This window comes from Cyanistes caeruleus, chromosome 13 (assembly GCF_971803275.1).
Source record: "Cyanistes caeruleus chromosome 13, bCyaCae1.hap1.1, whole genome shotgun sequence".
NCBI lineage: Eukaryota > Metazoa > Chordata > Aves > Passeriformes > Paridae > Cyanistes > Cyanistes caeruleus.
The window spans coordinates 12,849,586-12,877,023 of NC_141713.1; the positions used below are offsets into that span (position 1 = coordinate 12,849,586).

The following is a 27,438-nucleotide window of genomic DNA, read 5'->3' on the forward strand; positions in this document are numbered from 1 at the left end:
TTAGTATTAATCAGAAGAACATAGAAGATAATGTGTGTTATCCAGGAGGAAATGCTGCAAGTTTAGAATGTGAGTGCATAGAGGAAAAATTGAAATATATGTTGAATCTGATGTCAGCCTAATCCCCAACAGTTACTTGGCTTATCAGTTCCAATTTAAAAACACAGAGCTGTGGAAATAACTATTTTGAAAGACATTTGAATTTCTTATGAAATGGAATGAGAACATGAAAACAAAGGAGCCAAGTAATCTTAGCACAAACCCAAATCCCATGACATGGGCAATGCCCTGAGGATCATAGCTATAGTTCAAAAAAAGTAGTATATTTCTGCAGAGACTGTTTCTCTTTCCATTCATACCCTTCCATATTTATGCAGCCCAAGAAGGAAGTTAAGAATCTACTTTGTAGGAGGGGAAACAGGATGCTGGGCCTGCTTGTTTTACCCTGGATAGGAGGATTACAGGAGGATTTCTGTAATCTGACAGTCTGTGCTCACTGACTCCCTCAGTTACAGTGGTTACACATATTTAACCTTCAAAATAGAAAATTACATATGCCAAAGCTCTATTTCAGTGGGTTTTTTTCCATCTGAGATCTGTTGCATTGTGCTACTACCTATTTTTCTGAGCTGAAACATTGTCCTAAATCCTCCCACCATCACATGCCAGAAAAACCAAAGTAGGATGGTATTAGACATTTTGACTGTTTGGACATTTCACCAAAGGCAGCTTTTCTTCCATTTCCTTTCTTTTTTAAGAATGAGTTTATAAATTCCTGGACATATTAGGATATGTATTCTTCTCCTCTGAGTGCTTTATATTACAAGACCTGACTTGGCTAGCATCTCAGGGCAGAGCTACTTCACCACTTCAAAAGGCACCAAAGGTCTCTGATTTACAGAGCCAGATTTCATTAAAATGAAACATATGGAAAACTAGACCAAGGTAACCTTTTAAGGCACGAAGGTGTAGACCTGCCAGAATGGACAGACCAAAATTAAATGACCTGCTTGCCCGACTGCCCTGCTGGAGCACAGCCTGCTCTCCGCACAGCCCTGGTCACCCTGGTGGCCACAAGGGAGCTGGAAGGTTGCCTTCCCACCTCCACCATCCAGTAGAAACGTGACTGACTCTCTGGAGCTCTCTCAGCAGTAGCCCAGGGAACAGACTAGAGCTGCATGGCCCCATGAAAATAATCATACTGAAAAAGAGAGAATGCAGCACCCATTTCTGTACAGGCCACTCATTCACAGAGCAATTAACACAAGTGGTATAAAACTGCCATTGCTGCATGGAAAGCAGTATAGCACCCAGCCTCAATTGCAACAAGCATCATTTTACTGTGACATTTTACATTATATTTACTCATGAAAAATTCATGTTTCCATAAGCAAAAATATTTTCATAGCACTGCACTTAATGCTGCTTTGTTTCACTGAACCTAAAAGAGTTCTCATGGAGAAATTACACAGAAGCAGCATGGGTAATTCTGAGAATGTCTGCATTGACCTTGTCAGAGGGGGGAAAATAAATCCCTGTGGCTTTATTCTTCTTCCAGAGAACTTCTACATTCTGCTGTTTCAATGCCTCTTTGTATGACTCAATGATCCTTGATCCCAAAGGAACATAAAGTTTGGCAATTTTATGTTCTTTTCCTTCCTTGTTTTCTATTAGCTGTTACTGTGAAGATATTGGATTTTTTTTTGATCCATCAGAAGGAAATCAATCTTTCTGCAGAAAAACAAGCAGAGAATCGTCTACTGACAATCACTGTTCATTTGACTTTTCCTATTTGAAAGACTGAAAATGCCTCATTCTACTGTAACAGTATTTGTACTAACCCCAAGCAGTCTTCAAGGTTTTCCATTTTACTATTTAATCTAGAAAATTCCCTTTTCTGTTAGTTCAGAGTCTGTAGCAGTCACACCACATGTTAAAGCAAATACTGCAGATTTCCTGTTCAGTGATTAAGACATGACTAAGTTATAAATCAAACCTCAGGTGGACCAGAGCAGAAAATCTATTAGGAAAAAGGCTTTTAAAAAGTATAAATATCAGAGCTGCCTCTGGTGTCCAAACTCAGCCATTTGCACATTCCCACCAGGTCCCCTGCCCCAGGAGTTTGCTGTGAGTGTGCACAGGTGATCTGTGTGCAGCATCACTGTGCTCACCATGCCTGGATGAGCAGCTCCCTTTGGAATGGTGAGGGCTGTACAGCCCTTTGTGCTCCTCACTGCACAATAGTGCAGAGGAGACTCTCCTAAGACATCCCAGCCTTCTCTTGCTTTGGTGGAAGTTTTCAAATCTTACTTCCTACCTGTCAGTTTTGTGCTGTTAGTAGGCATTGCCAAGTATGTTGAAAAAAAATAGAAAGATGTTTTTGTCCGGTTAATAACCCACATTTCAATTAGAAAAACTTGCATAATGGCCTAAGGTGACGTAGACCATGACACAGAAAATAATTTTCACTGGAAAATTTGCAGAAACCAGTATATTTTGAATAAGTTTCCTCACATAAATACATAATGATCTTAATAAATTAAGGAGGGAGAGACAAAATCAACAAGAAAGTATATGAAGATTTATTATATTCAACCATCATGGTATATATTGTTCTTTTTTCCCCTGAGGTCAAACATAAAAGCTGATTTTAGAATTCTGTTCATCTGCCTATATTAAAAGTGTTCATCAGAAAATCTTCATCTCCCTCAAATACAATCCCCTTTGGTAGAGTGTCTGAAGAGCAGAGGAAAGACATTACATCTGACATGTCAACAATACTGTAAATGGCTTTTCAGACTTGAGAAGACAAGGGTGTAATCAAAATTCCATGCTTAAAAAGCAAAGCAAAGGAAGCAAGACAGCTGCTATAACTAGATCTGTCAAAAATAAATATACAAATACACAAATAAATAGAGACAATTTTTTCTAAGAAACAGGATATAAGTCACTCCACTTGAGGGGCAAGATTCAGCTTCATTAATGGGTCAGTGCCACAGAATGGAACAATAAATATCATTCCTCTTGAGCATCTGCAAACCCAAAACACCAAGATGGATGTTTTTAGGGACCCTTCCATGTGCAAACTGCAGAAATCTCACAGGGTACTGCTAGACTGCAGTAATTTTTTTTATTCCTTAAAATCTACCCAAATAATTCAGGCATTTTCAGAGTGAAACTAGAAAATATGAGCTCAACTAGTTTGTCTTTAGTCTGGTCTAGCTAAGAACGGAGTGGGCACAGTTGTAGATTTTGTAGTCATGAAATGCTGTGACTACCTGAGTCATCTGGAGTGGATTCCCAGGGCCACAGCAGAGGCGCCCTTTGCTGAGAAATTCATGTCAGACCTCGTGGTTCTCCCCACTGAAGGAATCTGTCTTTGCCCTGCAGCCCAATCCAAGAATCAGAGAAAGAGAGGTGACAAATCCAGCCTGGCAGGGAAGGTGTTCATTGTTTAAAAGTGGTGCTGTTCCTCAACAGACATAGACAAAAATCTTCCATCAAAAAATGCCAACCCAGAAAACTTTTTCAAGGGCAGGTCAGTTTAGTCAGCTCGGATGACCGAAGCCTCCTGGCTCCCAGCCCACTTGCCTACCTCCCTGCCATCCCATCTGTCCCAGCTCTTGACAGCATTTCCTGGTTTCCTGCAATAAAACTGGCAGCCAGGATGTGCCTCCCTGAGCGGAGATTCCCAGGGCGTCATCCCTGCGCGGGGGGCAGACATCTCTCGTTATTACTGTCACTGTTACTATTTTGATAGAAACACACTTCAGAAAAGCCAACGAGGAGCACGCTGAGCATCCAGGTGCCTTCAGTAATGCTTTTGTCCCATCACATTAAAGCCCAGAGTTCCAAATGAGCATCAAGGGAAGGGCTCCTCTCATAAGTATCATTCATTTCCTCACCAGACATGTTAAAAGACATACTTGTTGCCTAATTAGATGCTGCCAGGACTTCATTACTAATGTCTGAAGCAACCAGACAAAATTAGAAGCTCTGGTGCTTTTTATAGAGATTTTAAAATATTTTTCTCCGATGGAAAAGAGATCTTTTCTCATTGAGAAGAGAGGAAGAAGGACAAAGGAGAGAAGAGGAAGGGAAAGGAGAGGTTTTAATTCAGAGAAAGAAATTACAGCTCTTGCCCCCATAAATAAACATGTTTTATTGTTGTCACAAGAATTAATAATTGGTTTACTGCACATACAATGTGTATGTTAATTTCAGACTACTTTATAGGGAATTAAGAGCACACTGGGTCTCCTAAAGAGCAGGGAATAGGGATGCAATGCAACCAGAAGAGTACAGACAGGATGGCTGTGGCAGTGAACAGAACTCCTAAATCACTTCCAGACACGTTGGATGATTGAAGAAGAGTATTTTAAATGTGTAACATGAATGTTGCATGAATTTACTATTGGATAAGGTGCTGGATTGACAGCGAGTCTCTATTTGCCTGTTTTCACTGTGACTCTGTACCTCTCAGGCACAGATTTTTGCCTTTATCAGTTCTGCAGTCCCAGTAGATGCCTTTCTGCACTGATGAGATACCTTGATAGCCAATATTTTGGCACTCTATACATCTTGCAAGAAACCAAAACTGCAGAAGGTTTGAATACCTCCCTACAAAACAGGAGCCTTAAAAATTCTTAATTCCTGTTAAATTCTAGCAGGAAAAACCTTTGGAAATCTATGCTTTTTTGTTCTAGAAAAATGTTTTTGGGAAGGAAGCTCTATAGGTCAATTTCTTGTTAGAGCAGGGCTAACATTAATATATTTCTTTTTTTCTGAGATACTAACTTACATTAGATCAAACTGCTACATATAACAAGGATAAAGTCCTAAAAATGTCAGAAAATCAAACAAAAGCCACTCCAAGATCACTTAATCCAGAATGAATATCCATACTTTCATGCAAATGAAATTGTCACAGTCTGCATAACTTGCCTTTAGAATACTAAGTTTGTCCTCCGCCCACACACCTATGGGTAGCTGCTTTCCCAAGAAAGATTTTTGCAGGAAAGGACAGTCTTTTATATTAACATTTCTTGTGAAAATAAACCTTTTTAACATTTAACAGTTAACATTTTGTTAACTGTTCATTTTCCAGTAGGTAGATAATTAGGGAAGTTAAAGCACGCTTTCATACCCAACCTAATTAGATAACTACATTAACTGAGCCACTTATTATCTCATTCATTTCTGAAGCTGCTAATGTTTATAGCACTTCAGTGATTGCAGAAAATGGCAATAGTGCAACTATTTATTTGCCTTGTTAAGGCTTTGCAATATTGATTTATGCTGAAAGGACTTTTTCCAGTAAGAACTGCAAAGCCCTTGAGAGCAGCCAGGTTGTGTTCTGTGAATGAGGTGCTGACAGCCTCTCCAAATCAGCACCAAGACTTCTCTTGGTTCTCTAGCAGCAAGAGCAAAGCCCACATGATTTAATCAAGAACAGTACTGTTACAATAATGTAATACAAACATTAATGCTGGTGATTTATACAGCACCTATGCTGTCATCTTAGCTCTCATGAAAGAGCCATCAATTACCCGATAGCAGTTTCATGAAAATAACTTCTGGCTTAATTGCAAATACAAGTTAAACATTCTCTGAACCCAGCAACTTGAAGTTTAATGCCATAAATTTTCCCTTGGTTTTCATCTGATGTGAAATGAGTTTGCAAGCCTTACTATATTCCCAATGCTCCTGTTAAGTTTGAGTTTCCTATCAACTAAGACACAAATGCTACAAATTCATAACAAATATCAGAAGTGGCAACTGAAAGTACTGAGATCTTACAGACATCACCTGTTGGAGCCCACTGGAGGAAAGGGCAGACAGGAGCCAGGGAGATGCACAGTGATGTGAGCAGCAGGGGAAAGAGACAAATACCTGAGCAGAAATACAGAAAGAAACAGGGAAGAAAGAGCTGTTCAGGGCAGAACTTCCCAGGGACTAATGGGAACTGAGCAGAGTTTGCTGGTGCCAAAATTTATTGAGTTAGACAATACAAAGTTCTAATCTATAAAGCTGCCAAGACTGAATTCCATATAAACTCCAATTCAGGCTCCATCTGTGCTGGGATTTTCAGATATTTTTGTTTTAAACCTTAAATCAGTGAGTTTAATTCTAATAAAACATTTTAGAAGGGTATGGTTTAAAGCCTTTTGGGCATTCTGGGCACCTCACTCAGAAGACTGTCTAGGCATCTCCACTTCAAAGCTCTGTCTGCCCTGGAGCACCATCACACCTAAAATAAATCAAGAAGTTATGTTTTTTATAATTTAATTGTACATCTGCTAGTAGAGGTAAGCAAAGACAGTCAATTTTGTAAATATGTTGATTTTTATTTGTTGTTTGTTCCTCACAAGGTCCTTTCTTCTTGAAATCCTCACTTTCCCAAAATATAGCTTTTAGAGCGGCAGTTCCAAACTGGTGAGAATAGTTTGCAGCCAGAAAAGAGTTCTATATTCTATCGAATATATATTCATTCTATAGAAGATGACAGTCAGACCAACAGGGTACATGTGAAGGAATTGGCCTTGGTGCTGTAAGCTGGTATTGATGAAAGTCAGAAAGCAAGGAAAATTACTGAAGGAGAACCCAGCACTGCCGTAGGTCACAGAAGAGTATTGGATTTGTTAGGCTGGCTCAGAGCCACTCTGCTAATTGTTACCTGCTGTGAGCACCCACCTTTCTTCTGGGATTGTTGTTTGGGGTACAAAACCAGGGCTGTGTGATTGCAATCACAGCAGCTGCTCTGAGCACACAGAAATGACACTGAAATATTGACCAGGGATCTGTCACAAACACTGACTCTTCCCTAAATGAGGTTTTATATCAACTTGCAATTGTCAGAGCTGAATCTTTATGTTTAGACAATAATAATGTCAGGCATACAGTATTTTTTTTAAATTATGGCTTTCTTAAACCTTTCATTCAAAATTACCCCCCTGCCAAATCTGAGTTTCACCTTCCTTATAGCACAAGTCATAGCACAGTACAGAGCATTAATACAGCCTGCACTATTTATAACTGTCACCAGCTATATTTTACCCCTACTGGTGACAGCCATAAGCTTGAAAAATGCTCCAGAGCATTGTTTCACAATTTAAATTTGAAGTGTTTGGGGTGGGGAAAGCTCTCTCTTGCCTGTCATTCAATTAATCCAAATCAATCCAAAAGTGAAGCACATATTATCTTCTTTGATTACGTCTACTTCTATCTTCTTCAACAGAAAAATAATTTTAAATTACTAACTTTTTTTTTCTGTTCAGGTTTTGAAGTCCCATGAGGACTGAAAGTCAGATTATTTGTAACTGCAGTAATTTGGCAAAATTGCAAACTAATATGTGCAATTTGTATTAGTATTGAGCATTAGAAGCTCCCTGGAGTGCAAACTAAGAGTATTGTGATGCTACATTTTTTTCGGAGTAGAAATTTTAATTCCATTGATGCTCAGAACAACTACAGAATAAAGAAAAACTCAGAAAATATATATATATATATATATATATATATATATATTTTGAGGGAACACATAAAACTCATAGCCCTTGTAACATAAAGCTTTATCTCTTTTACAAAGGGGAAAAGGATGAAGAGGAAGAGATACAGAAAGAGCTCAAGGTTTAATACTACAGCATTTATCAAAATGGTCACAAGTGTCTCACACATCAAAACCATAGAAAGACAAAAGGAAAAAATGTATAAATTGGTTTGAGTGTCTCTGCCTCCCCTCTTTAGTGACTGCTGGAGTGCCATAACCATTACCAGAGAAGAGCACAGTAAATACAAGGTTAATAGCTGCTACTATTATATCACTACACTGTTACTAACATAAAATGAGTGCAAACAGATTCTTCATCACTGAGGATATTGATCCAAGCAGACTGATCTCACTTTCATGCATACAATGCCGAGTTGGAGAAAAGCACCTAAGAAAAATGAAGCATTAGTCAAGCCTCAGCTCCAGGGCTCCAGCAGCAGCCCCTGATGAAGTGCCCGCCTGCCTCCCAGGCAGTATAAAACACGGCTGTCTGCAGCCATTCGAAAGCTCGAGGAGATGCTATAATTACTGCATCACTGCCCAAATCCTCATTTTTCACAGACCAAATAAATTCCAGCACCAGTCTGGGTTCTCTTCAGCCATGACTCAGTACTTCAATCCATTACAGTAACAGTGGAATGAAGGCATTGTTTAAAGAGGGAACTAAAGGTTTAGGTCAGAGAATGGAATAAAATTGAGACAAAAAAGGCCGTTAAAACCAAACTGCTTAAATAATAATTTTGTGATATTCTTTGTTGACACATGCAAATGGCTAAACCACTTAAAGTTAGAATATTTTTTTTCTTTTAATCCCCATTTATAACACATTGTTAGCGTAACCACTCCTAGGGGGGTTTGTTTATATATATATTGACCATAATATTTAATTCATCATCGATGAGACTGTGTTTCAGTTTAGTTCCTAGAAACAATGTAGTCACAATGTAAATGGCTGAAAATAGTTTTACTATTTGAGATGATTTTCCATCTTCAAACTGAGGCACTTCCCTCAAAAAAAAGAAAAAGAGTAATTGAAATGTCAATTATGGCATTTATAACTTAATCTATTCAATTATCTTGATTTCAAGATGTGACTAGAACAAAAGTCCTTAATAAAATGCTTGTATTAAAAGAGTGACTAAAACCTATGGAAAATTAAGTAGGTTGTATTTTTCTTATGGAAAATGGAGTTACAGTTCCTCCTACTTTTGTCTCGATGGTCATATCAGCACCATCCGTGCCAACATCAGCCTAAACATAGATTTTTATAAGGCACATTTCCAGATCATGGAGGGCCTGAAAATGAAGCTGTCCTCATACCAAATTGAAACTGTCATCATACAAACTTCAAACTCTTTAATTAAATAGTTTGTGAATATTTTTGTTGAACTGGCCTTAAACTGGCCTTAACTGAACTATTTGAAAATACAGTTTGTTTCTATACTGTCCAGGTATGATTACCAGACTATTTGGAGTGACAGATAAAGCAAAGACTAAGAGGGAGTCAGAGTAGTGCATTTAAAAATAAAGATTTCTAATTTGTAATTAGAACATCAGACAAGAATAAATGAGCATACCCCAGGGAGGTAAAACAGTATTTAAAACAACATTGTAACAAGCTCAATATTTTTCCTATTCCTAGAAGAAAATGCGCTCCTTACTTAGACTCAGCTGGTTAAGGGTAACCTGAGGATCCCAGCATAATACAGAAACCTGTCTTAAGGAATTTGGGTTGCTCTGCATTTCTCTATGTCAGCTAGCAGAAAAGTAGCTGACACACTACTGCATACACTTCTCATTTGGTGCCACGCTATCAATATTCCCAGCAGGTTTCTGTACAGTCTGCTATTTCAAAGAGTCACGTTAGATTGTCACTAAGTGGAATTTACTATATTAAAATCTTTTTCAGTGAAATAATAATCACTGTTTGCTGAGACAGTCTCCCACATGAATCAGAAGAGACAAACGTGTTCACCTTCCTCTAATCTGCTTTAAATTGCCACGTAGTCAGCTACACAAATAAATACGCCCAAACAGACAATAGCTGGTTTTATTTAAACATACACATAGCAGCAGCTGCACAGCAGCCCTGTTCCTACTTAACAGGAGCACTATTTGCAGCACTACAGTTATGAATATGTCGGTTCAGTAGACAAACCCATTTACACAGGTTTATAACTGTCTTCAGGACACAACACAACGCACAAAGTTTCAGATGTGTTTTTAAGGCACTTAACAAAAAAAATGAAGAAGAAGAGGAAATAATCTTGCATCATAATTTCCATCTCAAATGCCAAACACAGACAGCCCAGGAAGAGCTCAGAGTATTCTGACTTTACTGACTCCACTATCTCTGACAAAATCAGCAATCCAGATTATTTGTGGTCATTGCAGATTCTGTGGCATATTTTATTATGGTTGAGAGGTGTTCATGAGAGTGACATGCCCTAGTTCTGATCAAAGAGATTATATCCAGCTCATACAATCTTTCTGGACAGCTACATTTTGGCAGAAAGCTCTTCCTTGCTGTAATCCAATCTATATTGTAGTAAGTGTACTGTAGTAAGTAGACTTTATTAATAAGCCACTGTGGAGCATTCCAGAGACAGCTGTTCATTAGCAAGCTGAATTAGTTTTCTATGTGATTATTTTTGGAAAGACCTATGGTAAATGGCTCTGTCCTTTCCTGTTTCTATAGTCAGATAAAAACAGAGCCTGTCCATACCATACAAGCTGACTGCCTGGTACCTGGAGAACCACATCAGGGAAGGGGTGGGCAGAGACAGGTCTCAAGTGCTGCTAAATCTGGGCCACTGGTATAGATTTATTTGGTGTAGGAAAGTTTAGTTGGAAACTTTGTAAGAGAAGTTTTAGAAGAACTGCCAGAACTTTCTTTTCAAGTCTGATGCTCTTAAAACTGCACATGTATCTCCACTTTATGCACAGTGTGCATCCAGAATTCCCAGTTCAAGAGGAAAAATGTTCAAGAATAGGAGCATGTTTGAATCTTACCATGGGAAGTCCATGATCAGTACAGTGTCCAGTTAATTTCATTTTTAATGTCTGTGCTGCCTTAGCCAGCAAAGGAAACCCCATCTCCTATCTGACAGATATTTTTTCCCACTCCCCACTCACCTCAATATGAGGGTTGATGTGCTCTCCACACTTTGCACAAGGCAGAACCGAATACACATCACTGCCATTCAGCTCACACAGAACAATTACTGTCAGTCAGTAGTCAGTAGGGGTTTTCAAGAAAGGGGTATTGAAAGCTCTGGGTCATCTTCTGAGTGATCTGAACAAATCTACCTTCCCCAAGTGCTTTAGTATTGCTTTGCCTTCTATGGGATGTGAATTAAATGCATTCTTTTGCAGAGGAAATACAAAGGTCTGCAGGTCTCAATCACCATTCTGCAGAGCTGCTGACACCTCTCCCTTTCATGATGACTAGCAGGAACTCAGAGACAAGGCAGGAATTACGGAGACAGGTTCCACAGCAGGAACAAAGACAGGACCTTTTGCATTTTCTTTGCTGTCATACCTGTTACTTCTAAAGTGGCAGAAGGACTTCTGGTACTGTCAGGACTTTTAGCTTTTTCCATGACTTTATAGCTCACCCTGCTCCAACTTAATTCTGCAAACCAAGATAAAGTGATAGTTAACATTTTGCGTCACAGGCAAAATTTGATTTTTCATTTTTGAAAATTTGATTTCTGTGACAGTTAGCCCTGTTCTGAGAGGTCTATCCATGTGGTACTAAGGAAACTATAATGTCCCAATACAGGTCCCACTTGACACAGAATCAGAGAACCAAACTATGCACTTGATGCTGAGTCTCCATTTTGTCCAGTAAAAGCATTCAGATACAGGTGGCTGCCATCTCTCTGCCATACAATGATTAACATGTTTTCTAATACAATTTTCAGGTGTCAGCTTGCAGGTCCAGCCAGAAGCAAACTCCCCTTCATCAGAATGTGCCAGCCCAATGAACCTTAGAAGACTTGAACAGGAACTGTCCTCTGCCAAATAAATTTCCTTGACAGCTGAATAATTCTCCTGGAAGAGAAGGGGAGAGAACAGGAGTCTGTCCACCTGTCTTGAGTTCCCTTGGCAGAAATGCATAAAGGACAATAGCATTTTTTAAATACTGAGTAGCAGGAAGGTCTGATCACATGGCAATTATCAACTTTTCTCCTGCACTCCAGGAGGGGTTGTCAGCTTGGGGCTAAGAAGCAAAGGATGGAAGTTTGGCTACAAGCCTGAAGGGTGAAGATCATTTGTAAGCCCTTCTTAAGCAAGATCTGATCAATACTTCTTAGCTTTTCTCATTCTGCTATTGTTTTTTTTTCCCTTGGGTACTACCTCTGCTCAATTTTACAGGAAGGAAAAACTGCAACACTGCAGTGGAAGTATGAGATGACCAGACACAGAGCCTCTGAAACATCTGTCATTGTCACACAGTATCCCCCCAATTAAAGAACTAGAAGACAGATTGTTCAAAATACAAAAGAACTGGAAGAGCTGAGATAAAAATCAAGGCACATTATTCTCTGTATTTTCTAGCTGAGAAATTCACAACCAGTGGAAGTCTTTGTCATTGCTCACTGCTCTCTGTAAAGCATCACTTCATAACAAGAACAGATCTTGAGGCCTGTTTTGTAAACCTTGCATGAGAAGGGACCACAACTAGATTGAGCATGCAATAATAACTAAGAGACATAACTGCATTTCAGACACCAATCTACACATTAGTGAAAATAGAACTAGAAATCAAATTCTATTATAATCATCTGCAGAAAAAGAAAACGTATGAGGCAATTCTGAGGCACCAGCAGGTCAGGGAAACCCTTAGTCTAAACAAAGACATCAAGAAGACTTTAAGAAATACACAGTAACTTGTGAACTGCATTTTGAAATCCCTAAAGCTTAACTTAAATCCACAGCTAGCACACAGTGGAACACAACCTTTTCATCACTTTCCTATATCCATGAAAAATGCTTTGTATAAACAGAGTTGAGCAAATTTTAATCTCTGGAAGACCACAAACAGAAATTTCCATTTTTGAATCTCTTTCTGCAGAAGAGCTGTATTGTACTCTCCTCCTGATAAGGGAGGAAAGCTCAGACCTGAAATCTGAGCCCCACTCTAGATGGATGGCAGCAAATTTTGCACACTTTGTACTAGTGCTTTTCAGATTGCCCCTTCTGACACAGGGCAGGTTTAGAATTTACCCTATCAAGTCATGACATTCATTTCCCAAGTGCTTGCATAGCTGAAATGTTCAGACAAGCATGAGTGAAGGAAGAAAGGTGAGGACAAGGATTGCATTGAAAACATGGCATGATAGTTTGGATTACACCTTTTCATCTCAAAGATATAAGAAACAGAGATTGTAAACCTTACATCCAATCTGTAACTCTTCTTATCGCTATATACATTAAAAGAAATATTTTCTGACTGCAATTTTACGAAAATGCAGAAACCTAAAAAATCCTACATCCTTCTCGATTCTGGAAGATCTGTTTCATCTGAGACAATGCAGTGCCCTCTGCGGGTTCTCCTCTCATATTACAATCCCACGAAGTGGATGCCTTGGAGCGTCTTGAAATTCTGTCTGCTAATCTTTGTAATTACATTATAAGTAATATGAGATAAAAGACAGAAACTAAATAATCTTTTTTGAAAGTAATAATAATGATGTTAATTTATATAAAAAAACTTGAAATTTCAACAGATATGCAGTTTAAAAAGTCTCCTATGAAGACAGGCTGACAGAGCTGGGGTTCTTCAGCCTGGAGAGGGTCCAGGGAGACTTTAGAGCCCCTTCCAGTGCCTAAAGGGACTCTGAGAGAGCTGGAGAGGGACTCTTGATTAGAGTGTAGTGATAGGATGAGGGACAACGACTTTAAACTGAAAGATAGGTTTAGATATTAGTAAGAAATTCTTTGCCGTGAGGGTGGTGAAGCACTGGCACAGGTTGTCCAGAAGCAGTGGCTGCCCTATTCCTGGAGGTGTTCACAGCCAGGTTGGATGGGGCTGTGAGCAGCCTGGTCTGGTGAAAGGTGTCCCTGCCCTGGCAGAGAGTCAGAACAGGATGATATTTGTAGTCCCTTCTAACCCAAACCATTCTGTGATTCTGTGAAATGATTCACTGCTTAGGTGATGGAATTACACAAAGCATAGAAAACACGTAACTGCTACCTAAGTAGGTGTTCTCCAGAAGAGTCTGCTAATAGTTTTTACAGGAATTTCACTTGGTTTAATTATTAACTCTAGCAGGAGCAAATACCATTGCAAACTCAATTAGCACTTAAAAAATCAGAAAGGAGATTAAATCCCACCATACCAATTTATACGAAGCTTCTGCTTCCCTAGCATCTGGAAACGTACAAGCTAAACACTTAAAACTGTAACTGCTTTGGGCATGACATTTAAACACACAGCCATAAACTCAGAGGTGGTAACATGTGAAGCATGAAAAACCTTGTTACTTGGCCTACTTTTTCATGTAATAGAGAAGACAGAGATATAAATTATTTCAAATTATTACACATGCATGCACATGTGTATAAAATCCATGGATCTGTTTGCCATGCTTCTGAAACAGGGCAGAACTATCTCAGTAGTTACTGGTTTTTTAAAAAATTAAGTATTCATGATAAATTACCTCACCATTTTTAAGGGGTTTACCAAAGTACATGAAGTTCTACCAAGGGCATGGTAACACTGAACTTCAGAACTTGTATGTAATTGAGCTGTGTTGCGTTAATACATCACAGTAAATTTTGCCAGCAAACAGAATGATGAGTGACAGGAGTTAGTTTCTTTTTGAATGTGTAAAATCCAGACAGAAAAAACCAAATGTTTTTTCTGAGGGAGCAAGGAAAAAGATTCATAAAGTTGTCATTTTCCTTCCTTTGTATACAGTACAATTCAGTGGCATGAAAACCCCTTTTAAATATATCACTGAGCAAGGGGAAATGTCATAGTAATAAAAGTCAGTTTCAAGACTGTAAAAAGCATTTTTTATTGAGATAGTTCAGCAATGTATCAGAAGCATGGCAAACAGATACATGGATTTTATACACGTGTGCATGCATGTGCAATAAACAAATGTGATGGCCAGTTTGCTTTATGGTAATTCTTTCTAAGGTGCTGAAAAAGAAAGTTCTGGATAGATACCCAAACAATTTCAGTAGAATTTCACAGCTCAGGAAGAGCACAGCAAACATCTGCTAGCTCATCTCACGTAACCATGGACAAAACAAAAACTCTCTGAAAAGTCACAGAGCAAAATGGAGTTCATAACCAAAGTGGCAGTGCTCCAAAAGCAAACCTGGTGAATCTGTTTAGAACCTCCCAGGAAAATCAGCAGACTGACTTTGCCAACAAGATTAAAGGAAATACTGTCCTTATTAATATGCAGCCTTTCAACAATTTCAACATTAATAGCAGCAACATTCCATTAATATTTTAGCCACCTAGATTTTTTTTCCCCTACTATGCAGCCGCATTTCCTCCCAAGAGAAAATACCTGATTTTGCTGCCTTTACACAAAATTCTTAATGCTTCCTGCAATCCTACATTTCTAGCAATCTATTTTTTCTTCACATTGTCTTTGCTAAAGTGATGGGAAGAACAAGCCACAAATCTTAAAGACAAGAGACTGGATACATGTTGTTATCCCAGCAGGTCTCATCACCAGCTGGGTGCTGCAAACTGCTCTGAGCATGGAAGTCAATGACCCAAGATTCCAGGATACACCAGAAGGTTATTACTAACCCCTAGTTGGGAAGCTGCAATCTGACTACCAGTAGTGTTTTAAGAGGACAGACAACCATGCAAAACTGGTTTATGAGACTTGTAACAGTGTTCAGATAACTATCCTCACATAGTGTCAGCTGAAGGACTAAAAATTAAATCAGAGAGGCAATAGCACTCTGCTGAGCAAAGCCAGGGGGAAAAAAAGATTGGTTGGGAAAAACCCAAAATATTTGTTGAGAGGAAAAAAATAGAATCAGCCTCATTGTCCCACTGGATAAGATTATGTCAGGAAGTGACGAATGAGAAGCAAATCATTAGCCCATGTGAGAGGATATGCTGATCTCGTGTGTCCCCTTGAGAATGGGCTGCAGCACAGAGTGGCTCTGACTGCAGCTCTAAGAGGATTCAGCTCCAAGAGCAAAATAAGCACAGGTTACAGTGCCGTGCCTGCAGTGCTGCTGCTGAGGGGCAGCTTAACACTGCCCCATGGCAGAGAAGTGAGAGGTGTTTCACCCAAAAGCACCCAGTATAAAATGGCATTTCTGATTTCAGCTGTTGGTTGAGCAGGGGGTGGTTACCCATCACAGAAATGAAACACTGGCCCAGCTCAGCCTTCCCTCCACGCTGCCATTGCTGCTTCCTGGCCTCGGAGCCTTTGCCAGGTTATTGCAGGGTAGGAGCTGTCTGCTGTGATTACAGTTTACTGCAGGACTGAAATCCCCCAGGGGCTCTTGCCCTGTGACAAGGAGGAAGGATTCAAGAATTAAGCAGCTGCTCTGATGGTCAGGTTTTATAGGGAAGGCAGATTTTCCTGTGTTTCTTCAAAGCAGGCTTTCATTATTTTGCTAGCACAGCATGAATTGATCCGTGTGACCTCAGGCCCCCGGCTTTCACTTCATAATTTAATGTTAAAGAAAACGGAGTATCTTACCCTCTAGCTTTCAAAATCTGGATGCAGCAATCCAGCTGTACCTCAGGGAATTGTATGATTATGTTCCCACAAGTGTGTGTTTATAATTAGGAGCACAGCCTGTAATTTACCAAGTGAACCGCTCAAAGTCGAGCTCTCCATTGCAGCCAACAAATATTCCCAGCCAAGTCCCTTATCACAGGAGGAATTCCAAAATGGGTGATCAGACATCAGCCAAAAAATTGCAGTTATTTGGGTTCCAAGTAGATAAGTTCATCAGGAATTAGCCATGTGTTAGAAAACAGACACAAATCCATATGGAAAGTAAACGCATACTTTCACTCTTGATAATCAGTGAAATATCCAGTATTCTGGTGGAATTGCAAATTTGGATTTCTTTTGTAAGCATCTTTGGGTATCTCTGCAGTGCTACATGAGGACAGGGATGCACAACCCCTGTGCAGCTGCTACAGATACACCAGAGATGTGACATTACCTGAGCCCACGCTCTCCACAGCCCCTGGGTGAAGCCAGGTGAGCTGCAGAGCACCTTGGTCTGCTCTGTTTGTCTCAGCACTTTGAGGGTCTCCCTGAGAATGGTGCTTCTCCTTTCTCCTCCTCACAGCAGACAGCTCCCAAAACAAGGAGGACATGAGAGGAACTCAGCCAGTATTCACACAGCAATGTCACACATTTAACAGAAAGTCTTTCATCACAGTAAGGCCAGTTTGCCTGAGGCATCCTGACATGCCAAAAAAACAAAACTAAACAAAACAAAACTTTCATCTCCTTGAGAGCAAGATGAGTGCTTTGTTCCCATTTTACCCACAGGTAAAGAGAAGATGACTTCCCACTGGCACTGAGCTCCCAGCTCACTGCAGCACACCAGGAAGAGATCCCATCTTGCTCTACAGCTGCTGAAAACCTGATGGGCAAAGAGACCAACTGCCCTGTCCCTAATTCAGTCTGTTCACCACTCACAACACCACAGTTCTGCTCAAAGGCTCCCTAATGCTCTGTTTATTTCTGTTCTATTTTCAAGTTGTGTCTGTTCCATTTACCTCCCCAATACCCCCATGACTCTTAGCCAAACACACCAAATGTTTTCCTTTTGTTTTGCTCCAGAATTTAGGATGAAAAAAGTGCTCCTTAGAAAAGCCATATGGCCTGTTGCTATCACTCTGCAGTGCCCTACAACACTAGGTATATAATAAGTTTTGCCAAGGATGGGATTGAAAATTTAAGACCAGCTTTCAGAGAGAATATAATGTGCTGATCTCTTGTTCTGTGTACATATACCTGATTTAATTTTTTTTAAGCAAAATTAAGGAGGCAGATTAAAAAATGGTTCAGTTACAGCTGTTGTATTCTCCTTACTGAGTTTGTAATTTAAGCCAATTACACACCAGCCTGTTGCTGAAAGGCTTTTGTTTAGGGCACCATCCTTTGACTTTACAGGCACACAGACAGGATCCAGCTGTGCACCAAGCAAAACTTGTTGTACCATAAACTAGATAAAGACTTCAATGAACATGTTATATAGGACCGGAGAAGCTAGTTGTTAAACTTGATGGTAATGAGACGCACATATCTAACCATAATCAAGTTATTTTTTACTCAAGTGTTGCTGTAACTCACTAAGCATCTCAAAGATTGAAAAGAAAAAAAAATTTCCACATTTTCACTCAGAAGTTTTGTGCAATCATGACTATTTTTATAATGCTTATTTTATATTTTCCATGACATATTCAGGTTTTTTTCAGACTCTCTCCCATCACTACAAACAACTTTTCAAGTTAAGAAAAAAAAATTGTAAATTATGGAAGAGTCGCAAAACTGGAAAATATGCAAAGTACTTGGAAATAAAAGGCAATGCTACAGGGAATTTTTAAACTATCTGTTTCCTGATCCATTAACTTTTCTCTGAGCACAGATGAGGTCTCAGTGAAGTCATCAGGACTCCAGTAGAACTCAGATATTTGTTCAAATGGCCCTGGGAAGAGTGAAGACACCAGGCTTTAAAACTTACCTAATCATAACAGCAAGGCTGCCTCAGTGGATACTCTGGAGCTTTTACAGTTATAAACATATTTCAATACAGGAAAAAACTGGTTTCAAATACACACACACACACACACACATATTTATATAGCACACGGATACTGAAAGTATAACTGACATAATTAAAAATCCAAGTATATTTAAGAGATGCTTCTTGCCTAAGCAACATTCATATTCTGACAATCCCATGTACTTAAATATCAGTATTCAAATACCAGCATGGTTTACACTAAAAAGAGAGGGGAGAAGAGGATGCTTGTAGTAATTCAGCTAATAAGTGAAATGATACTGAAAGGAGGAAATCTGGCCTGACTGACTGAATAGAGTGAGGGGCATGCCTGGAATGAGTAGTTACTACAAGGAAATGAAACCAAGAAGGGAAAAGGAAATTATGGCATCAGAGGAAAAAGCAGTATGGACACCCATCTGTGGGTTTTTAGAAATGCAGGTAAGGAGAGGGAGAAGCAATATGCTTGAGCACGGTGAGCTTTGCTGAGCAACCTCTCTGAAGAATACAACAGGGATGCATGAACTGCACCACAATTAGTAAAAAAGAGCAAACTAATGAACACAAAGCCATATAGCAGCAAAGGATGTTCATTGCCTCTTATTCACTAGTGAATATGGACATTATGGAATATTAGTTAAGCTCAATATTTACAGGAATAATGATCCTAAAATCTACACTACTCTAAGGCAGAGCTGGAATTCAGTTCTACCATCTCCCAAGTGAAGGAAAATCCACACTGAAGTCTGGAAATTTTGAAATTTTTCTGATATGCAGATCTGCTACCTCACATGTACTTGTTGAATTTGGATGTGGGTAGGGACAGCCATAAGCAGCTGGTCTCTGAAATTACACATTTGGTAAGCTGAATCACAGTTTCTCCTCCATATCAGAATGCAACAGGCAGTCAGACAGCAGCTGACATGCAAATACCAAAAGCAAATCACAGTAACTCAGAAAACAGAGATTAAATAAAAGCTTGCTTGTGTCTATGGCTCTAAGAAGACAGAAAATACATTACTCTGCCAGAATCCTGTCCTGCCATTTTGGGCTCTGATATGCCACAATTATTCATAACACTTCCACGTTGAAATACAGGAATCCCACAAATCCCAGCACAAAGCAACTGCTGCAGTATCCAGCCAAACCGGTGGAATCCTCCTCAGTCTCTGTTTATGCTTTCCTTTGAGTCCTCTAAACACCAGATTTTAAAACCTGACTTTTCAGTTGGTTGCTGACTGGAAAGCAAATCCAAGTGCCCTCTTGAGAAGAACCATTTTCGTAGTTATTGATGAAAATCTGTTTTGCCCTGGCACAGAGTAGTATTTTGCATGTACTCTCCACCAGTAACCATCTCTGAGCCTAGATATGACTATTACTCAGACTGATACCTTGTCCACAAAATGAGGGTCACATTGTTCTAAAGGAAGTGTAATTATTTTAAAGCAAGCTAATTATTTATGTATGGAAAGTTACAAGGAGTTGAGTTTAACTCAAATGCAATTTTATTTTAGAAGTCAGTCAGGAATATGCTGATACTAAACTGAAAATAAGACTATTGAATAAGGAAGTTTCAACCAAATTAAATACAGCAAGTTTTTATATAGGTAGGCCTATGAAGGCCACACTTTGAGCAATAATTTACTCCAATTACTTTAGTAAATGTAGCAATTTCACACTAACTACATTTAGAGATGCTTTAGAGGATCAGGAATGGTTTATATTCAAATCTTATCCTACCTGAGGACTTAAAGTCCATAGAGTGACTCATGAGAAGCTTATTTAAATACCTTTTTTTCAGGAACTCATAATATTTTTCTCACATACAAACCTTCATTTGATATGAAAAATCAGATTTCTTTCTACAGCTTTAACTGAAAATGAAACCCAAGCTCCAAGTAAAGACAATTCTATTTTTAAGGCTGAGATCACTAGCACATAGAAGAGCCACTCACTTTTCTTGCCCAGGCAGTTGAATATAATTATACTCTGCTTGCAAACAGTTATTTCAGAAACCTTCAATTTTTGGTGTAATGTGTATCAATTAACATAGAATCCTGTTTTAATGAGAACAGCATTTAGAAATTGAATAAATCACTCTTTAGAATATCATGGACAAAACTCTGTTGCAACAACAAAGAGAAAAAAGCAACAAAACCAGATCTCAGTATGCAGAATCCTAGCTCTTTGAATGAGAAGACAGACACCAAATCCAAAGACAACACTAGGTCTACATCAAGCCTTTCCCACTCTAATCACGGCAGCCAGACATAAACACACCAAGCTTTCAAACAAAAGAAGGAAAAATTCTAGGAACAGAAAAATCCAACTGCCAAGTACACAGAAAAGAGAGGTTTTTAATTTTGTTAGGGAGGAAAACCAAGACTGTGCTGAGGAAAGGGAGAAAAGAGAAGACAGAAGACTAAACAAATCAGAAGTGCCACGTGTTCAATCACAGTAGGGAACACTCTAAAGAGGAATGAGAGTGAGAGCTGCATGCCCTGCAAAAGTAATGTGCACATTTGGGAACAAGATTTTCCAGATCAGGACCCTTGGCTCTCTTATTGCATTGCTGGCTGAGAAGAATTTGCTGGTTTCAGCTGAGATACCAGACATGCAAGTTGGACTAAGATATAATAACCAGGTGCAATAACAGAATGCTTGCCAGTGGGGTGGATAACATGGAAACATGGGAAACACCTGAAGTCATTTTCAAAAGAGAGGCAGCTATTTTCACTCACTTGAAAAACAAGTTCTTTTTGGTCCAAATTACTGTCTGCTAATAGCACATATTATGAACCAATTAGCAGATAGCAGAGACAGTGGGACATATCCTTTCTCGTGTCAATTCCTATGCTTCCCTTTGTTCCAGGTCCAGTTTACATCAGTTAACTCTTGCAAGTGACACCACCAAATTTTGTGCTGGCAATAACACCAGGCATGTGATCCATCAAAGAGCTGGTGACAGATGCACTAATCCATAAGCCACTTGTTCTAATAACTGCTGAGAACCTGAAAAAGGGAGAAATATGGGGAACATGCATCTTATAGTAGTCTACATGATACCTGGTGATACCCATCCCTTGGCATGAGTCTATAAGCATAGGCTGCAGACAGTGGAATTAAGCATTTTTCCTCCTCCTGTCAGGGTGTCTGTGCAGGACCAGAGAGTGCAAATCCTCCGGGGATATCCAGGAATTGATTTGTGAAGTGAGATGTAAGTGCTTCACTGGAGGTTTTACCTGTCTGACTCCTGTCACAAACAAGTTGAGTGCAGACAAGAGGTTGTCTCAGACTATAAAGGCCAATCTTTTCATTCTTTCCTACTGCTGACATTTATCCCCTTGCTCTAACAAGATTTGCAAATCAGAAAAGGAATTCTACTATGAAGTATCTTAGCTTTAACCAAGGGGCATGCAAAACAAAATCATAAAGTATATGTTTGCCTCAGCACCAGCTGCATCATTGCACAAAAGATGAAAACATCTTCTAGAATATATCACAACACTAAGTTCTGGTTGCTCTGCAATCATATTCACTTTAAAACTATATTTTAGCTATACATGAGAATAAGACAGTATGTGAAAACTCTCATAGAACCACAGTTTTGACCACTTTCAACCTCCTCCCCATTGAAATCTTCATTCCTCTCCTTTTGTATTCTTCTGCTCATGCTTTTAATGTTATTCTTCCTTTCAACAAGATTATCAGCATCTTTTTCTAAGCCAAGATAAATGAGTATGATTGCTCTGTCCTAGACAAGGTCCACCAGCAATCACACTATCTTTTTAATCAAAATCACCAGTCAACCAAAATGTGTTTCCAATGAAATTGTACCTTTCTTTGATAAAACACTTTCTATTAGTTTTATCAAGGTTTTCCCTGCTGCTGATTTTGGCTGATATGTTTGTAATTGACAACTTGACACAAGTCAGTACCTTTTCCGAATATTAATGGTACAATATAATCCCTAAACCTTAGAAATATAATGCTAAAAGCTAAAAGTGTTATTTTTTCCCTCTCTGAACTCAGAGAAATGGTGTCAAGACTTTTAGACTTGACTTGCAGCTGCGGTAATATTAAAACTAAAGGAGCTCTGCTAAGCCTCACCTTAAGGTGGGCAAATCACACACCAGGATAGTCATGAGAGGATAACCGGACAGTTTTGGCCAGCAGGATCAAGCTGCCAAAGATTACTAACTCACATTGTCCATATTTACTATCAGGCTACATCAATATTCTCTTTGAAGACTCAGGAGAAATTGCTTTTTTCTCTACCTTCTAGCCTCCTTGTCAGGCAAGATCATTCCTTAAATGGGCAGAATTCCTGGGGTCAATGGAAAATTTTGCAGAGCGTGTGAAACCAGGCAACACCAGAGACAAAATATCAATATGAGTGGTTCTTCTTTATTACCCATTCCCAGTTCCCATTTATCAGAGGACTGGTTATCTCTCCTCCTGCTCTCACTGCAATACACTTTCAGCTGTGTATTGCAAACATGCAGCCAGGGCTTTTGTTAGCTGTGTAATTAGAAGCCATTGTTTCTCTGTTTAATTTCTCTTTCTGTAAGATAGCTCCCAGTCATTACCAGACAGCAGTTGTGCTCTTATTACTGACCCTGCTGTCTAGATACCTATTCACATTTATTATCCACTCACTTTTCCAAATAAGGACCTTAATGAGGACAAGAATAGTCATTATCCCTACAATTGTGTATTAAAATATTTTAAATTTAAAATTCAAATTGTAAGCAGTGAGAGGTTCAGAATCCTCTTTTAAAATATGTCCTTTATGACCCTGTGAAATAATTCAATAGTAATGATATTTTCGCAGTCACTCAAATGCTGATTTTTTATAACCTCTGACTTACATATTGCAGAAGGTTTATTTCCTTGGGTTATATCCAAAATGGCTTTTGACTATTCAACAAATTAAAAAGTTGTTGTTTAAAAAAAAAACAAAACTAAACAAACGAAATTAATTTGGGCTTAACACTAGAAATGTGGTCACAATGTTTTTTAAAGGTTGTTATTTCCCTCAACTAAATATCATTACAATTACATAAAAACTGGGGGTTTTTTTTCCATTCTGGAGGAATCTCTTAATGATAAAGATTTCATGATCTCCTGTCACTATCATGAGGATATAGACAATCCCAAACAAACAAACAACAGGTCCCCTCACCACGTTCAGCATTCATGACTTCCATCCCAGTTGTCCCTGCTGTGTCAGCCAGAAGAAATGCATCACTTCTCTCCATCCATCAATGCCCTCTCTCCACACTTGCTTTGTTTGCCTGTTCTTTAGGAAAGCTTGCACTTCAGCATTTTCCCTTCCGAAGGAGGCTCTGCAGAGCCGCACTGCCAGGCACCATGGCAGGAGAGCAGGTGAAACAAGCCCACACTGCGATGTCCTGGGAGGTGGGACCGGCCCATCAGCTACACACACACACCTGATGCACAGAGGCTCTGATCTTCCAGGGAAAAAACACTTTATTTACCATGGTCATAGTCTGGATGAATATGCCTAGCTAGCAGTACTACTACTGGATAAATCTGGAGATGGGATTGAGCATTTTTCTTCAGTTTTAAATCAGATCTTGGTGGCCAAGAAACCCTTCCCATATGCTGATCTTTTATTTAGAGGGGGCTGTAACAGTAACATGTTAAAATAACCCGGTTATGTTTGTTACAGGTTTTAGCAAATACTAACAAGCACCATTTTCTGCTTTGCACACAGACCTCCAGTACTGGCCTGGGGATCTGAAGAGATAATTGGATTTATTGTCCACCAGAGCCCACACTGAGAAGGTTATAATTAGTTATGAAGATGCAAATGTCTAAGCCCAAGTATCATCTTGCACAAGCTGCTGTACAAGAGAGTGAAATCTCCTGAAGACACCTAATTTAAAATGTATTCATACTAGCAACATAGATGAAAGTACAGACAAAACTGTCAGTGATACCTGGCATATTATCCCATAAAATTTGCCTCCATATTTGCAGAACTGCACCATCACAATTCATTGGAATTACCATTTCAAGACACCGTTAAATTCTCCTTTCCTGCCCTTATTTCACCTAAATTGTTCAAATTCTCCTCTATTTTTACTTCAACAGCAAAGTTTTTTGCTAGAGTCAAACCAGGACATGGCATGAACACTTATCAAAAAATATATTAGCCTAAACAGGTGTATTTATAGATTCATTTGTTTTTGTGAAAACAATTTGTACCATTCATTCCAGTTCCTAACCTGGACAGCTCTTTGCTGACTCAGAAGCTTGCATTTGCAAAGCTTTTCCAACTGATTCCATGCTGAAAATATATCTCTCCTCTATCAAAAACAAACAAACAAACAAACAAACAAAAAAAGCCGCAAAACAATCAATTCCCCTAATTTTATTGACATTTCTCCAGTAAGCTGTCCTTCCAACAGCCAGGAACAGTTCTTTCTTTGAGAATCAGAAAGTAAATTCCTATCTGTAACATTGCAAAGATGCCCCCAGCTCCATGCTAAACAAGTCAGTAACAAGCCAGGAATTCAAAGCACATTAGGTCTGGCTCTGACAACAAGGCTATAATCAAGCAAGATGAGAGATCTGATGACTCAGCAAATTAAATTTCCATAAGGATTCGCTTTCATTGACTATATTAACATCAACAGATGAGAAAATCTCAGAAGTCACAACACCAATTAGGGAATTTTAATGAGGCGCACAACAGAGGGGAAATCAAGTCAACAACTTACCTTCTATTTCCCTTATTTCAATCAGTTAATGCATTAATCAGCAAGTCAACAGCATTCATGGCAGAAACCTCTGGGGCTGAACATTTTGCATTGCATGCACAGCAAGTCCCACAATGCAGAAATGCAGGGCTTTTGGGCCCTTCTATCCCCACACCTCCAACAGCTGGCTCAGTGTGTGAGAAACCAGGCTTCTCCCTCCTCCCAGGGCAGGTAGCACCCACTGGGTAGGCAGAGAGCACCTGCAGCCATCCCACAGCCCAGGCAGTGAATAAATTAATGTACAGCTTCATTCAGCACCAGAGGTGGCAGAATGGCAGAATGGATATGAAAAGAAAGCAAAAACTCAGGCTTTCTTGTAATTTCTTTCCATTATGTCAGGTAAAAGTACAAGTTCTTTAGCAAAAGAAACCCCTGATTAAAAAGTAAGGGGAGCCAGTACTGAAATTAAAAACATTAGCCAGGAGAATTTAGGACTTGTGAAAGGCTCCAGCCCATAAATCTATTCTCTTCCTGTAATGTGCCCCAACTGAGTCACAGTCATGCTTCAAAAGGCAGAATCAGAACAATCCCTCTTCCCCAGCCCTCCACGCATGGTGGTGGGGATGTATCACATTCCCACAATATACAGCCTCTGGTCTTGTCCCAGCCCTCGGGTCCTGCAGCATTCTCAGAGGACCCAGACTCAGTGTGACAGTTTGCAGGCAGCCTTGTTGCCTAGAGATGGTATCCCCTCCTTCTTATATCCTAAATAAATTCATTCTATGCCCTATCTGCCCACAGTAGTTCTAATGGAACAATAAACCCTCACAGCCCATCCCCAGACTGGCCTTCATTTACGCAGCCACAATCCCTGCAAGGCTCTGCTCTTTAGGGCTGTCATAGAAGTCTCTAATCCCTTTTTCCTTCCAAGTACATCAAGGCATGGAAAGAATAAAGCAGAACAAGTTCCAATTAAAGCTTAGGGGATTTTTGATCTGACCAAACAGCAGACTTGCTTTGAGCTGCTGGGGCTTTTCCCGCCTGGCTCCTTTGATGAAATGGAGATCCACATGTGGAGATGGCCAAGGGAGCACCCAGCAACCTGCTGGTGCAAAATGGTCTGAAGATTGTGTGCACCTAAGAGGCAGGGGCTGTGTACACCTAACCTCTTCATTGTCAGCTCCTAAGTGGCCTATTCTGAATACAATCTATGGAAAATGCAGGAAGGAGTTATTCATATGGGCCTTCTCAGGTATCAAACCAAGTAGCTATAGGTTCAGCACATGTTGGGATATCCAGCCCAGCAGGCATCCATCAATCACAGCTTCCCCCCAAGGAGCCCTCTTCCCTCAGTTAATCCCCAAAGAGCCACTCCCTGTGCACATCAGCCACTCCTGGCAGGACTGCAGTGCTGTTCACAGGCTGCTTGAGAGACACAACCACTGTCCGAGCAGCCGCCACTCGCTGTTCAGTCCCCCACCACTCCCATCCTGTCTGCATAATTAAAAATCTGTCACCCTCTCTGACTTGGCCAGCAACTGTCCCTCTCTCAGGACAGCGCTCAGCAGACACAGGGCTCTAACAGATGGCAAGACAATGACGCAGTTCGAAATCTAAATGTGATGCCATGAGATGAGAGCAGTGCAGATTTGGTAACAAACTCAGTGCAGAACATTACAACTGTGCAAGCAATAAGGCATAGCTGAAAAACTGAATTAAATGTATCCTCATACAGTGGGGAGTCGAAGGATGAAAATAACAGGCTTACTTCTCCAGAATGTTGTAGTTCCTGTTAAGACTACTTCATGTTTCCCATTTCCTTGCTAATTGCAAAGCAATATTAATCAATAAATAGCTCTGCATACAATGCACCAAGCACTGAGAATTAAAAGATGTAGTAGACAGATTTCATTCAAGTAGTTATGCTTCACATACCATCAGCTGTTTCTTGTAGGGGTAATGTACCACAGCTAAAAATGAGGACTAAAACTGTCTTAAACACGCTCTGATTTTGCACCTTGCTGCTTTGCTGAAAGTGAAAGCATGCATGAAAGGATTAAGTAATTGGATCATGTATCACTATCAATATCCAGAGAAGACAGGCTGAAACAAAAGACTAGGGAATGTCTGAGATCATATCAGGATAACTCAAAAGAAAAGCTCAAAAATTAATTTGAAAAACTGTATCAAGATTTCTTCCCTTTTTTATGAGTTTGTTAACTCAAAAATGTTTAAAATACCAGCATATCACAAACATTGTGCCTCCTTCATATCAACCTACATGAGATTATGAGATTTGGTGCTTGAACTTTTGGATAACCAACCAATATACCACATGATGGACAAGTACCTAAACACAATGTGAGTGATTCCCATAGAAAACACTAAAAATGCATTACATATTTCAGCATTTAAACC

The 27,438-nt window shown here is 39.5% G+C and overlaps 1 protein-coding gene across 1 annotated transcript in view; it reads right to left on the reverse strand.

The window, feature by feature from the left end:
- Positions 1-745: 745 nt before the first annotated feature.
- The window catches only part of LOC111934145 (uncharacterized), a 43,511-nt gene continuing 16,818 nt past the window's right edge, over positions 746-27,438 (reverse strand). The window contains exons 3-6 of the mRNA XM_086849747.1: positions 11,091-11,183; positions 6,185-6,250; positions 5,809-5,892; positions 746-3,384 (exon numbers count right to left, since the gene is read on the reverse strand). Of these exons, the coding sequence (XP_086705873.1) occupies positions 6,186-6,250; positions 11,091-11,183 (158 nt within the window). The 3' untranslated portion in view covers positions 746-3,384; positions 5,809-5,892; position 6,185. The remainder of the gene's footprint in view (positions 3,385-5,808; positions 5,893-6,184; positions 6,251-11,090; positions 11,184-27,438) is intronic.